Below are 14,418 nucleotides of genomic sequence, written 5' to 3'. Positions count from 1 at the left end.
TCTATTATCTCTAAAAACGTTTTTTCAAAATTTCTATTCGTTTCGCTAAACCGATTGAAACTGCAATCACTGGTCTCGCCTGTAATTCAAAGCTTACATTTTCAAGGCTCATAGAAAATTCCTGATACATTTTACCCCGCTAAGATAAATTCATGACGACCTCTGGTGACTCTTTATTTCAGAATATTATTTATCAAGTTCTCAACGTGCGTCATATCATTTGAAAATTCTGGGCTGAAAAATTTTTCAGGCTCACATGAAATTATTGATACATTCCATTGCATTAAAAAACATCTACGGCTGATCTAAATTACTATCTTTTTCTACTAGATTTCATAGAAATCTAACCATTGCATTGGTCCTCTTGACGGAACTTTTAAAAAATTTTGCTATATTCCGACTTAACTTGACGAGCTGAGTCAAAAAATACATATGGTTCAAAAGTTTACACATGTATATATATATATATATATATATATATATATATATATATATATATATATATATATATATCCGATATAACGCGGCTTGTCACGACGATAGCGTCGCCAATTTAGAACGGATCTTTACCAAACTCAACATACTTATTCTTCAGATAGATACCGAAGTCAAGTTCGAAGATGAGCTTAATCGGTCAAGTAATTTAGAAATGCCAGGATTTCAAAATTTTCAAAATCATAAAAATTCATATTTCTTCACTTTCTTACTCGAATAACTTTTGAATGGGATAACTTATTGAATTTCTTTAAACTGCATCTGAAAGTTCTTTAAATAAGCTTCAATTTGAGTACCATATAATATGTGTAGTCTTAAAATTAAGTCCTATTTCGCTATACCAATTATGAAATTTGCTATTGCATTCGTTTTATAATTTTTTTTTTTTTTTTTTTTTTTTTAATTAGAAAACTTTGATTGTAATGATTACAATAAAAATCGTACGTTAAAATCTAATTGTAATTTTGATTAATAAGTAATAAAATGAAATCTACTTCCATTTCGGCTGCCGAATGGTCTTTTTTATTTAAATATAGACGTAATCTCTGTTTATTTCAACGTTAAAACTACTGGAAAATCATTGTGGAAAATTTTTATGGCTCACAGATATTCACGAACATATTTTAACTTGGTGAAGAAAATTTATAAGTTGAAGATTGGGCGAGATTCTGTTATTAATTGATACGTTGCTTTACAAATTATCTAAAAAGTCATTGACTTTAAAATATTTTCGAGATATTCGTAGATCAACTTATTACGATGTATTTAGTTTTCATCAAATCTAATGGCAATAAAACTATATCGAATGCCGCCAACCTCGATTTTGTCTCTTAAGTTGATAAAAAATTATTAGAGTATTGCACTTACATCCTTGTAAAAATTGTTTAAATATTTTTGTGGGACCTTAAAATATAGGGATCTGATAAGTACTCAATTTTGAAAAATAGGCTCAAGATCAATGTCTTGCCGATTCTTTAAAAACCATTGAATTTCATAGCAGGAAATAATACAAGCTTTCTGAACCTTTAAAACTCTTTCTTTCAAAACCTTAAATTTTATAATTAAGAAATTTCAGTAGCAACATTACCCTCGCAGCAATTCGGGGTAGCGTGAAAAAAAAAATTTCACTGCGAAAAAATTGTTAATTAAGTTTTTCAAAAAATGTTTATCTAATTTTCGAATAAACATTTCATACATAAATACAACCAATCATAAAGCACTCCAAACTTGAATTTTTCTTCGTTTTTCTAATTTTTTGAGTACTGTATTTTCTACATGAAAAAGAAATTGTAGTATCCCATGTAGGAAAGTATGGCGGGCCCAGGCCTGGCTCAACTATGCAGAACTCTGGGCCAGGCTTGTAAGCCAGAGTTGGCCCAGTCTGGTTACCACGACTGGTCCATAATATGCCTGGTTACCAGGATTGGGCCACAGTTAATTTTCAAATCTGGCCCATACCTGGTTGCCAGGACTGGGCCATAGTTAATTTTCAAGTTTGGCTCATGCCATTTGATAAAAAAATAATTTTTTAATCATGATTTTTTTATTTTAATTTTGATGTAAAGCTAACACAAGTTTAGATCGTTTGACTCTTAATTTAAACCTAACTTTCGCTGATAAGTTGTTGCATATCTCATTATTCTTAAAAGCTTAATCTATATGGTGACGGAATGTGACGGTTTATTATTTATATAATTTATGTAATTTAATATTTTGTTTTGATGAAAATTAACTATTTTTTACAAATGTTTATTAATTAAAAAAATTTTAAAGTCAAGTTCTTATAATACTTTAGATCTTGTACATCGTTCTGTATATTTTTAATATTTTATTGTAAATTTTAATGTTTAAAATTATCAATATTACAAATTCAACTGTAAATTATTATATTTTAATTTTTTTAAGACCATATCAATCTTGACGATATGTAATTGTTTTTGTTAAATAACAAATTTTCAATTTTAGCATTTGCTAACAAATATTCGTTAAACAATAAATATTTACTATTTAAAATTCTATTACTTAATGATTAATTAAGTTTAGATTTCCCATTGAATGGCCAAGGCTAGGTTACCCAATTCTGGCTCAAGTCTGGGTTGCCATTCAACGGCCATGGCTAGGCTTTCCAGTCTTGACTAACGCTGGGTAATCATTGAGTCGGCCAAGGCTAGATTGTCCAGTCCTGGCCCAAGTCTGGGTCGCTATTGAATGGCCATGGCTGGGGAACCTAGTTCTGGCCCAAGCTCGAGTAATCATTGGGCCGGCCAAGGCTTGGTTGCCCAGTCTTGGCCCAAGGCTAGGTTCTTTTGCTTCGGCCATTCTATGGCGAACCAGTCTTGGTTGAAAATTATAGATAAAAAACAGTTAAAAATACTTCAAAACAAAATGGATCGAAGATTTTCTATGAGTCCTAAAAATTTTCAGCCTTGGATTTTCAGGTGATCCGACACTTGGTAAGGCCTGAATCAATTTAGTTACTTAACTAAAACCACCTAAGGTCGTCAAAAATTTTTATTCTCTAATCTGATGGTGTTTTTTCCGCGTTTTGGTTCAAAATTGCGATATTCGGTCTTTAGGTCATCAGTTATATTACACGGGTCAACATGAAATTTGACTTTGATTGCAAAGCATTAAATTTCGGTAGTTTAGGTCGTAATGAGACGGAAAAAAAATATATGGCATGAACAACTTTGCTTTTGTGCTTAGAAGACTGATTGAACGAAATTTTTAAAAATCTCGGATTTTAATTTTTGATTGAAAATAAAACTATTGAAATAAAAATGCTTATTATTTTTATTAAGTTTTGCTATCAAATTAGCTTACAGAAAAGTGGAAAATAACTTAAAAGTGCACACTTTTACTTTTTCTTTTATGTTCATAGCTACTTTCTCTCAATAAACCCCAAATATAGTCGCCCATCATGTTTTCATTGTATTGGCCTTGATAGCGTTGTTCAAAATTCATGATGTCCTGATAGAAACGTTCTCCTTGCTCTTCGGAATAGGCTCCCATATTGTTTTTAAATTTATCCAAATGAGCATGCAGCATATGTACTTTTAATAACATCCTGCAGCCCATGGCCTTAAAATTTGTAAGCATATCCTCAACCAACTTTTCGTAGTTTTCAGCTTTATTATTTCCTAAAAATCCAGAAACTACTGCTTTAAAACTGTTCCAACTTGCTTTTTGAGTACGATTCAGCAACGTTGGAAATTTTTCATCGGCGAAAATCTGTCTTATTTGCGGACCAACAAAAACCCCAGCTTTAACCTTTGCTTCCGATAACTTCGGAAAAAATTTTTTTAAGTATCCAAAAGCTTCTGAAGTTTCATCCAGTTTTTTAACAAATTGTTTCATCAACCCTAACTTAATGTGCAAAGGCGGCATTAACACCTTTTCCTTCAACAAGGCTTCAACAATCGGCTCAAATTTGACGTTCTGTTTTCTGACACACAATTCTGTTCTTACAGGCCATGACCGTTGAATATAGTGTTTAGAATCCGCTCTGCTATCCCACAAGCACAAATAACACGGATACTTTGTATATCTACCCTGTAGCCCCATTAAAAATCCCACCATTTTAAAATCTCCAATCAGCTCCCAGTTATACTCACGATACTTTACAGATTCAAGCAAAATTTTGACACTTTCATAATTTTCTTTAAGATGTACTGAGTGAGCAATTGGAAGAGACGGAAATTTATTTCCGTTGTGCAATAGAACTGCTTTTAAACTTTTTGTAGAGCTGTCAATGAATAAACGCCATTCGCTAGGGACACAGGGTATGCCAATTGCTTCAAACATACCTTTAATGTCATTACAAAAACAAAGTTCATCTTCCTTCGTGAAAAACGTTGCAAACATTTCATGCCTAGTCCGCTGATCCGTGATCTTAACATTATCAAGCAAATTCCACTGTTTTAACCGAGAGCCTAGAAGCTCTGCTTTATTTTTTGGCAAATTTAAATCTCTAATTAGATCGTTAAAATCTTCTGAAGTAATGAGATAGTGTTTTGGTTGTTCAGGTGTAGGCAAAAACTCCTTATCGGAATTACTTTTATAAGAACTAAAAGATGAGCTACTTTTCTGCGATAATTTTTTTGGTGGCTCAGGTACTGGTCGTGTCAGGTCATGAGCAATTGGAGCAGAAGAAGATTCGAGGTGAGGATATTCAATAGGTTTTGCATTTTTACCTCTACGTCTTTTACTCGGATTCACCATACAAAAGTAGCAGTCAGTAATATGGTCTTTTGGTTCTCGCCAAATCCTTGGTATTGCGAATTTCATAGACTTTTTCTCACCTCGATACCAACCTAAAAATATAAAAATAAAAATTAATATGTCTATTATTTTGGATTCATCGCTTAATTAAATGAAAATTGCTTACCTTCCAAACACCTTTTACAATAACTACAAGCAACATGTGGAGCCCATGGCTTATCTTGATTCCGTACAGGACAGTCAAAATATGCTTCATAGGCTTCACAGAGAACGTGAGATGTCTTTAGTTCATATTTCACGTCTCGAACTTTAATAAATTGACCACATATAAAACAAAATGCATCAGCATCGTATTTGCACTTTCGTGACGACATTTTAAGTTATTCTGGGCTTGTAAATAACACCTGATGGTTGTTTATCACTCGGGTGCCATCTAGCGGCACAGTGTAAACGTTAATACCCCACTCTCACCGCGCGGTCTTTTTAAAAATATTAAAATCAATTAAAATTTATGAAAAAATTGAAAAATGAGTATTATTATTACAACTATCACAAAAGCAAACTTTATACCGAAAAAAGATATTTTCTTTTCGTTTTTGTGCATAACTAACTGGAAAATAATAGTATAAACTTTAGGACAAAGAACGAAAATTTTTTTTATAGAGTCGTGTTATTCTTCAGTTAACTTCAGTTATATGAAATGACAATATAATATTTATTTTATACCTACTTTTTTTGCTGTATATTATGAAGTAAGTTATTTTGATTAAAACACTTTTCTTCGTTTCATTTAGGAATTTTATCACTTTCTACCACAAAATAATAAATTGAATAGTGAAGAAAAGAAAACGATAAATACTTTGCTACAAATGGATGCAAATAAAAGAAAATCCAAAATCTCATACTGAATAATTTTAACAAGCATGTTAAACTGAAAACATTGCACAATATGAATACAGCGACATTGGAAGATAAAGAAAACGATTTACAGTCAATAGTGAAATTACTTCTTAATACTTACGGTAATAAATTAAACTTATAAACTTTATTGAATTAACTCAAACTTATGAATTTTTTCAATTTTTAGATGCAACAGTTGATATTTATAATGATTCAGGTGAAGATAAGTGTAAAGGTATTTTCTTTTCGACCCCAGAAATGAGACAAGATGTCAAAATTTGGCCTGAAATAATTTTTATAGATGGTACATACAAATTGACAGACAACGACTTGACAACGATGGTTATTGCAGTAGAAGATGGAAACGGCAGAGGACAAATTGGTGGAATTGGTTTATTAGCCACGGAAGAGCGAGATGTATTAGAGTGGATGTTAAAGGTCTTTCAACGGGACAATGAAGAAGCTTTTAAGAATGTAAAAGCCTTTATGACTGATAAAGATTTGACGGAGAGAAGTATTTTAAAAGAATTATTCCCAGCAATACCATCTTATATTTGTTTGTATCATACCTTAAAAATATTTAAAGGGAAAGTTGAAGATCCAAAAATGAGATTAACGAAAGAACAGCAAATTGAAGCAAAGATGATACTCGACAGAATAGCACGTTCGCAAACCCAAGATCAATATGATGAATTGTATTACGAGTTTTGTCGAACTAGCCCGGAGCAATTGGTAGAGTACTATAATTTCAATTGGCATAATATTACAGAAGATTGGGTCAATTTCAATTACAACAAAAACCTCGGTAATCGAACTAATAATAGAGTAGAATCCATCAACGCGAAACTTAAAAGTGTATTACACAAAAGATCTCCTACAATAGTTATGATAGAAAATTTTTTTGAGTGGTATGCATCCCATAAATCTGAGAGCACTTTTCGAACAGCAAATCAATTTCTAAAAACTTGTAATAACACATTTTTGAATAATAGTCTAGAACAGCTGTATATTGATTATCTCACAAAATTTGCATCAGATCGAGTATTAGTTGAATTACAAAACATAAACAACATCTTAATAACTTACTTCAACAAAAAAACCATGACATGTACTGTAGCTGATATAACGTTCCTGAATGTTACACCGACATCTTGCGAATGTGCACTATTCTTGTCAATGAATCTTCCATGCAAGCATATATTTGCTGTCAGAAAATCTTTCGAGTTGTCATTATATGATGAGCAATTATGTCATATACGGTGGACGAAAGCTTATCTATTAAATAGGTTACAAGCGCCTGAAAAAAATTTGAGCAATAATTTAAATGATAATAGTACTTCAAGTATTGGAGACCAGCTTTCTAATTCTATAAATACTCAATTAACTATTGGTGATCTAGAAAAAACGTATGGTAAGTTCGTAACAAGAACTACATTGGAAAAAATTTGCGAGGCATATAAAACGAATAATGATGATTTCATACTTCATAAAGACGATGACACTATGAAATGTACTGTAGCGGGTGATGATTTTTATGTTGTTACTCCTACGTCATGTACTTGTTCATTTTTTATAGCCGAATACTTACCATGTAAACATATATTTGATGTACGCCAATATTTTAAACTATCAATATATGATGAAATCTTATATGATAAAAAATGGAGTCAAGTTTCTGGATCAAATGAGCAACAAATAACTCAAAATACATTATTGAATGTTAATATTAATAATAATATTAAAAATAACAAAGAATCAACGAATAATCACCAAAAAATTAAAAAAGTTTCTAAATGTACTGTGACGGCAACTTCAATAAAAAAAAGTAAAAAGGTCATAACTGTTAGTGAAAAAAGGAAAAAACTCTCAGTATTATGCTCCAAACTGACGAACATTTTGAGCTTGTCATGTGGTGAAAAATTTGAACAGCATGTGAAAACTTTAGAAACACTGATTCATTATTATTCTCAGGGAATTGATTTTAAAATTGTAGCAAATGAAGCGACCAACACTTTGGAGGACAGCTTAAATAATTTATCAATTAATGAACAGTCCAATCATTCATTAGATAATGCTTCAAATCTATCGGATCCTGAGCTCTTGTGTAATATGACACTACCGTCTAAGATTAAACTAACCGGACGTCCTAGTGGATTCTCAAAAACAACAAGTTGTTACCCAAAAAGGAAGTAAATCATTATCGCATTATTCATCGCCATATATTGTCTAATTTTTAGCAGCTGTAAGGAGAAATATCCTGAAGATTCCTTCGATATTAATACATTTTGATAAAATTTGGTAAATTTCAATGTCACTTTTAAATCCTAATACCACAAGCTTCGACAATTCGAAGAAAATTTTATTAGCTTGAGCTTCACGAATTTTTAAATTTATTAGTTTTTTTTAGGTGTGAATGCAATTTCTTCAACTTTCTAGCAGGAAGCACTGAGGATTTCTTGTCAGGAAGATCTTTTTTTTGAACATATAATGTTTTAAATTTAGAAGCAATAGCACTAACTATTATTTTTATATTTTATGATCATATCTCGAGATATTATAAGTGATAAGTTTATTCCAATTCAAAATAAAAGAACAATTATTTATTTTACTTGCTAAATCTACTGTTTTTATTTATTTTGTATAGTTTTAATTTTAATCTTGTAAAATTTTTACAGACCCTTTTCTGTTGGCTACTATTGTTATAATCTTTATTGTTCAATCATATACAGTGATAAAGACAATGGAAATATGTAATATATAATATTATTATACTAAACGTTATAATACATGGAAACTAAACGTAATATCGTTGAAATAACAATTTTAAGTTCTGAATAATCGGATAATAAAAAATATTGTATAACTCGAATAGTCGAGATAATCTGCCAGTTAATAATGGTAATAAAAACAAAAGATAATCATAATAGTAATATTAATAATAAGGATTGTTTCTTGTTAATGGACTTCAATCCTTATGTTATTTTTGTACTTTACTAAAAACTAGCCATTAAACTTTATTTTGCTACAATGAATAATATAATATTTATTAAAACTCTTCTTATAGATATCTATGCAATATAAACCATAACTTATTATTCTTATTAATCTATCTTTTCTAAAAAAAAAAAAATAACTCTGATAAACAATTTGCATTTAACGCAAGTATAATCAGAATATTTAAAAAAGTTGTAAATATAGATGATCTCAAATTATATAAGTTAGTTCATATGTAGCAAAAGTATCTTTATTCAATCTTGTTTCAACGATGTCAGTATGAGAATGTTCAATGTTTTTACATTTCAGACTTCTGTACTTGAAATAATTTAGTGTTTTTTTGATGAAAATCTTCAATAGACGATCTAATTCGTTGAATTTCGGTATCTGATTTTCCAAATTACGAAAATGTGTATAGTTCGTTGTTATGGAATAACATTGAAGCTTCAATATTATTCGATACGTTTGAAAAGAATGTTGACTATTAATATTGTTTAATGACATAGAGCGATTTATCAGCAATAAATTGAAAATTACTTACTATGAGACTGAATTTTAAAAAATCTGTAATATCACTTATAATAATATTTAAATTCTAGTATCAGTAAACGTATATTATTATAACGTATCAAACTTACATAGATCGTCAACCTTGGATGTATGTCATTTAATGTCAAGTCAGCGATTCTATTCCATCTAGGAATTTAATAAATGTTTAAGAATTCAGAAAGTTCATTTTTACCATGAAAATTATCCTTTTCATGAGTAAGTCAATTCTTACAATGAATAAACGAATGATTACTACTTTAAGCAAAATCTAATACTATGGTATCGTCGAGTTAAAATTTAAAAACAAAAAAGTAGTTTGCATACTGTAAACTGTTGTAAAAAATCAGATATTTAATCATAGATAAATATTATAAGTAAAGAAAAAAAAGTTTATTTCGCAGCCGTGAATTTGTTTTATTAGTCATATTAATAAATTTATCTCAAATGGAATACATTCTACTCTTTTTATAACAAAAAATTTATCACTTTCTGCCCAAAAATAACAAATTCTTCTACAGAAAATAATAAAAATGTGGTAAATAATTTACCACAACAAGATATTGAGAAAAATACCCTAAAGGCCACCCCTACAACTTCCCGCTAATTCCATATCGGAGCGCTTAAAATTGCACTTGTGACGTTTTTGAGCTCTTCGAGCTAAAAATATAATTTGTGTTATTTTGAGCTCTCCGAGCTCAAACAGTTAGCTTTTCTAAGCTTTTGAGCTCTTCGAGCTCAAGTCTGATAGGAGTTTAATAAAACACGATTTTTTTAATTTTCAAACCGCAATAACTTCTGATTGAATGAACCGATTTTCACGCGGTGGGCAGTAAGGTAAAAGTCCATATTATGGAACACTGTCCTGGTTCATGAAACATTCGATAAAAATCTCAATAACAAATAATTTTTAACTTATTTGGTACTTATAAAATAATATTTATGATCGTTAATTACTAATATATTGATTAAATTAATTCATTTTCAGGAATACTTTAAAATGTAGAGAAAAAAATATATTGAATGCCCGCGTCAAGTTGCATGAAAAAAACTTTTTGGAGTAAAATAGTCACGTGTGTAAAAATGCAATTATTTCAAGTTTTTGAGAAATATATCAATGATTAAAAATACTTGAAACATCTCAACTAAAAGTTGAGCTTATTATCTTCCTATTGATAATGAATTTTAGGTAGTTTAATAAAGTATTTACTTTTATTTCAAGTGTTTCATAATAGGTACAAAAATTCTTTAATAGTCCGGATTTATGGAACAGTATATTCCGTGTTCCATGTCCCACGTACATTCATTTTTCAATGTGGTCCGTAATTATGAAACAGTGACTCGTGAGAGCATTATTTATTTAATTTAGTGTTAATAATTGTTAATTATTTAGAAAAAAGCAGTTTATGTCAGATAAATGTTACTTCAGTGTATATTTCTATAAATTTGTATTAGGTAAGTACTTAAATTTGAAAATTCTATCAAAATTAAAAACTAACCTCTAAAATTTGTAAGTTGGATAATAAATATTGTTTAAGTTAATCAAATCAATAATTTTTTATTTCAGATAAGAATTTAAATTGCGTAAATATGGGAAAGACTACAAAAAAATGCCAAAAAAATAAATCAAGCAAAAAAAATAAAATTAAATCTGTGAATCTAAGTGTTAACAACAATTCCAAGGCTCCAAAAACGGCTGTTGTCTTTGTTAATACGTGTAAGAAGGTTTCAAAAAAAAATAAATCTACGCGTATAAATTATTCTCCTGATGATTTAGCTAATGCTTTGAAAGTTGTCGACACAGGTGTTTCACTGAGAAAAGCTGCTGCAGTGTACGGAGTTCCCCCAACTACACTCTCTAGAAAAAAAGGGAACCCTGAAATATCCAAACAAAAAACTGGACCAGCAACTGTTTTTTCTAATACCGAAGAACAAAAAATAGTTGACTGGATTCTTTTTAGAGCTCAGCGTGGTTTACCAGTAACTAAAACAGAGCTCTTAGATTCTATTCAACAATATGTGAAAATGTCAAAAAAAGAAACTCCATGTATTGATAGTCGGCCGAGCCGACATTGGTATGAGGGCTTTCGAAAACGACACCCTCAAATGTCAATCAGGAAACCACAACATCTGACTCATAGTAGAGCAGCAGTGACCGGTGATGATCTGAAAGATTGGTTTGATGAACAAGCTAAGTATTTAACTGAAAAAAAATTATTGAAGATTCCTTCTACGAGAATTTTCAACTGTGACGAGACTTATGTAAGTTTATGCCCTCCATCTGAAAAAGTATTGTTAGCTAAAGGATCCCGTTCTGCATATAAGGTGGTTGATTCTGATAAAGAAGGATTTACCGTATTGTTTATGTATAGTGCTAATGGTGATCGTGCACCTCCCATGATCATGTTTCCTTATAAAGAAGAAGTACCAGAGAAAATTGTCAAAAATTGTCCTGAAGGTTGGGGTGTTGGGCTCTCAGATAATGGGTGGATGACCTCTGAGTCATTCTATGAGTATATAACAAATATATTTTATCCATGGCTAGTGAAACAAGGAACTCAGTTTCCAATCGTGTTATATTTGGATAATCATTCATCACATATGACTATGCATCTGGTTACATTTTGTCGTGAAAATGGTATTGAGTTGATTGAACTTGTTCCCAACTCAACCCATATAATGCAACCACTTGACATTAGTTTTTTTTCACCCATTTAAACAGACATGGAAAAAATCTGTACCAAGATGGAAAAATTCTAAAAATGTTTCCCGAGTAAAAAAAGAAGATTTTCCATTAGTTCTAAAGTTTGCATTGGATGCTATGGTACAAGAAAAAAATGCTGTTATCAGTGGATTCAAAGCTGCAGGCTTGTATCCTTTCGATCCTTCTGCCGTTGACTATGATGTATTTGATAAAAGAAAGAAATCTAAAACAACAGTAACTAAAGAAAATGTACAAGATGAAGTAACAGAAGATAAGGAAAAACATCTATTAACCTTCGAAAACAATTTATCAAAGGATATTCTGGAAGAATTTAATACTGCTTGGTTAAATCAGACATTGCCCAGAGATCTAGAAATTAGAGGCTTGTATAAATACTGGCTTGATATCAGTGGAAAATCTGGTAAAGAAATTAATAACATCTTATTTCAATCATTATTTTTGCGGTATACATAAAAATTTTTATAAATAGCTATTTTTTTAATGAATTAATTTTTCTATGTTGATTTTTTTTATAGATATTCATATTGATATTTTTATTTTAAAAATTTTTTGTTATATTTTTATAACTTGATATTTAGGTTCTCATGAAAAAAGTAAACCAATTGTCAAAGAAGTGATGTTGGTAAATTTAAATTTAAACATAGTAAGACAAGAACAACCCGTAAATAATTTAATTAATGATCAAGCGTCTACTTCGAATGATAATAATAACACTGATATGAATCTTAACGATCATAGTCATTCTTTAAATGAAGAGTTTCTTCCTTTCATAACTAATCCTGAAATAGACACATCAGTATCTTCTGAAGTATTATACGAATTTATAGTAGATAATAAACCTATAGAAATTGCCTCTCAAGCTCAGTCAGGTACTGATCAAAGTGAGAATTTAAACTTATTAAATTTATCGGATGTTTTGGAACGTAACATTGGTGATGAATTAATATTTGAATCAAATGTTTTGGATGTTGATAATCAAACAGGTTTGTAAGCAAATTAAAAAACAATCCTTCATACTTGATATGGATTTAAGAATAAAAATATATTTTTTTTTTTAGATTTTCTTGACAGTACATCTGCTATTACAACTGTTTCTACTGCTGCTTGTACTACGACAACTTTTGACAAATATTCTGAGGTTCAAGATTGTCAAACATTTAGTCAATCAGTTATTGGTAAAGAAAATGACTCTATATCTGCTAATAAAAGTTAGTAAAATAATATTTAAAAATTACTGACAAGAAACTCTAACTTTAATAATAATATTTGTGATATTTTTCAGTTGAAACCGATGCTGGGAATCCTTTTGATGACGCATTTAAGATGCCAACTAATTATTTACCGAAGAAAAAAGGATTAAACTGGAGTCATCCGGCAAATCCAAACTACCTTCTGCTGGTACATCTGATCAGTGGGTGCAATATCACTCAAAAAAGAAAATGATAGGAAAATAAAAGAAGAAAAGTTACAAAAAAGAAAAAAATTACAAGAAGAGAAGAAACTTCTAGCTGAAGAAAAGAAAAATTACAAGATAAAATGAAAGCAATACAGCAAAAATCAAAGAAGAAACGAAATAGTTAAATTTTAAATAAATCTTGTCATTATTTTTTAATTATTCATCCAAAGATTCGAAACTGTTCTTGTCATGCTTATTTTTTAAATCAATGTTTATTTATTGTTTGATAATTCGTTTTATTTTCAAATATAACTATATTAACAGTCGATAAAAATATTAAACAACATTTAATATTATGGATAAACAAATTAAAGACTAAAAAAAAAATTTTTAATCTTAATGTTTCAATTTATTTTGTGTTTCATAATTTGGGACATACCTTATGAAACACCCGTACATGCTGCTTCATACTGTTCCATAAATACGGTCATAAGTACTCACCTTTTTTTCAATTAATTTATTATTTTCAGCTAAAACTCAGTTAAATATACAATTCCTTTTCATAGAGTGTTCCATAATATGGTCCTTTACCTTATTCGACGGAGTTTTTCAAATTCTATGATATACTTTTCAACTCAAATTGATCAGACTGGTAATTCTGATGTAATTCGAAAAGATCACTTTTTTCGATTTTTTTGTCAACGATAACTCACGAACGAATCAACCGATTTTGACCGGCTTGGTGGCGATCGACTTGGTGGTTTTTTTTTCTGTTAAGAGCTGATTATTTTTGAAATCGATCGATAAAGCCGTTTAAAAGTTATTCCAAAAAAACCACATTTGAAAAAATTTTTTTCGTAGTTTTTTTAGATTGCTCAAAATCTACCGGTCCGAATCGGTCCAAATTGTATTCAAAATCTAAGTTTGGTCAAGTCCTTTCGAATGGCACCAACCGCGATGAAATCGATCAAGCCGTTCAAAAGTTATGAGAGGTTTACACACACACACACACACACACACACACACACACACACACACACACACACACACACACACACACACACACACACACACACACACACACACACACACACACACACACACACACACACACACACACACACACACACACACACACACA

At 30.3% G+C, this 14,418-nt stretch overlaps 3 protein-coding genes across 3 annotated transcripts; all 3 read left to right on the top strand.

Annotated features, from left to right (window-relative positions):
* The first annotated feature begins 5,606 nt into the window (after positions 1-5,606).
* On the top strand, positions 5,607-6,980 carry LOC141537012 (uncharacterized). The gene is made up of 3 exons (XM_074257852.1): positions 5,607-5,738; positions 5,804-6,822; positions 6,951-6,980. The coding sequence occupies exons 1-3, from the start codon at positions 5,666-5,668 to the stop codon at positions 6,978-6,980; spliced, it is 1,122 nt and encodes a 373-aa protein (XP_074113953.1). The 5' UTR covers positions 5,607-5,665.
* A 4,201-nt stretch (positions 6,981-11,181) lies between these two features.
* LOC141537011 (uncharacterized) lies at positions 11,182-11,874 on the top strand. The gene has a single exon (XM_074257850.1). The coding sequence runs from the start codon at positions 11,182-11,184 to the stop codon at positions 11,872-11,874; it is 693 nt and encodes a 230-aa protein (XP_074113951.1).
* A 103-nt stretch (positions 11,875-11,977) lies between these two features.
* On the top strand, positions 11,978-13,324 carry LOC141537010 (uncharacterized). The gene is made up of 4 exons (XM_074257849.1): positions 11,978-12,281; positions 12,460-12,864; positions 12,940-13,089; positions 13,164-13,324. Exons 1-4 carry the CDS (start codon positions 11,978-11,980, stop codon positions 13,322-13,324), a joined length of 1,020 nt encoding a protein of 339 aa, XP_074113950.1.
* The last annotated feature ends 1,094 nt before the right edge of the window (positions 13,325-14,418 follow it).

Source organism: Cotesia typhae, unplaced genomic scaffold (genome assembly GCF_013202065.1).
Source record: "Cotesia typhae breed Kobodo isofemale line unplaced genomic scaffold, CoteBio_Ctyphae scaffold_45, whole genome shotgun sequence".
NCBI classification, from domain to species: domain Eukaryota; kingdom Metazoa; phylum Arthropoda; class Insecta; order Hymenoptera; family Braconidae; genus Cotesia; species Cotesia typhae.
The sequence above is the reverse complement of the archived record's forward strand: the minus strand, read 5'-3'. Positions and strand labels throughout refer to the sequence as shown.

Excerpts from the sequence above, each read along its gene's own strand:
- LOC141537012 (XM_074257852.1), top strand. The coding sequence starts at position 5,666 with ATGAATACAGCGACATTGGAAGATAAAGAAAACGATTTACAGTCAATA. Across the intron at positions 5,739-5,803 it reads ATTACTTCTTAATACTTACG|ATGCAACAGTTGATATTTAT; the intron begins GTAATAAATTAA and ends TTCAATTTTTAG. Across the intron at positions 6,823-6,950 it reads CATGCAAGCATATATTTGCT|TACTTCAAGTATTGGAGACC; the intron begins GTCAGAAAATCT and ends AAATGATAATAG.
- LOC141537011 (XM_074257850.1), top strand. The coding sequence starts at position 11,182 with ATGTCAAAAAAAGAAACTCCATGTATTGATAGTCGGCCGAGCCGACAT.
- LOC141537010 (XM_074257849.1), top strand. The coding sequence starts at position 11,978 with ATGGTACAAGAAAAAAATGCTGTTATCAGTGGATTCAAAGCTGCAGGC. Across the intron at positions 12,282-12,459 it reads TGATATCAGTGGAAAATCTG|GTTCTCATGAAAAAAGTAAA; the intron begins GTAAAGAAATTA and ends CTTGATATTTAG. Across the intron at positions 13,090-13,163 it reads CTCTATATCTGCTAATAAAA|TTGAAACCGATGCTGGGAAT; the intron begins GTTAGTAAAATA and ends GATATTTTTCAG.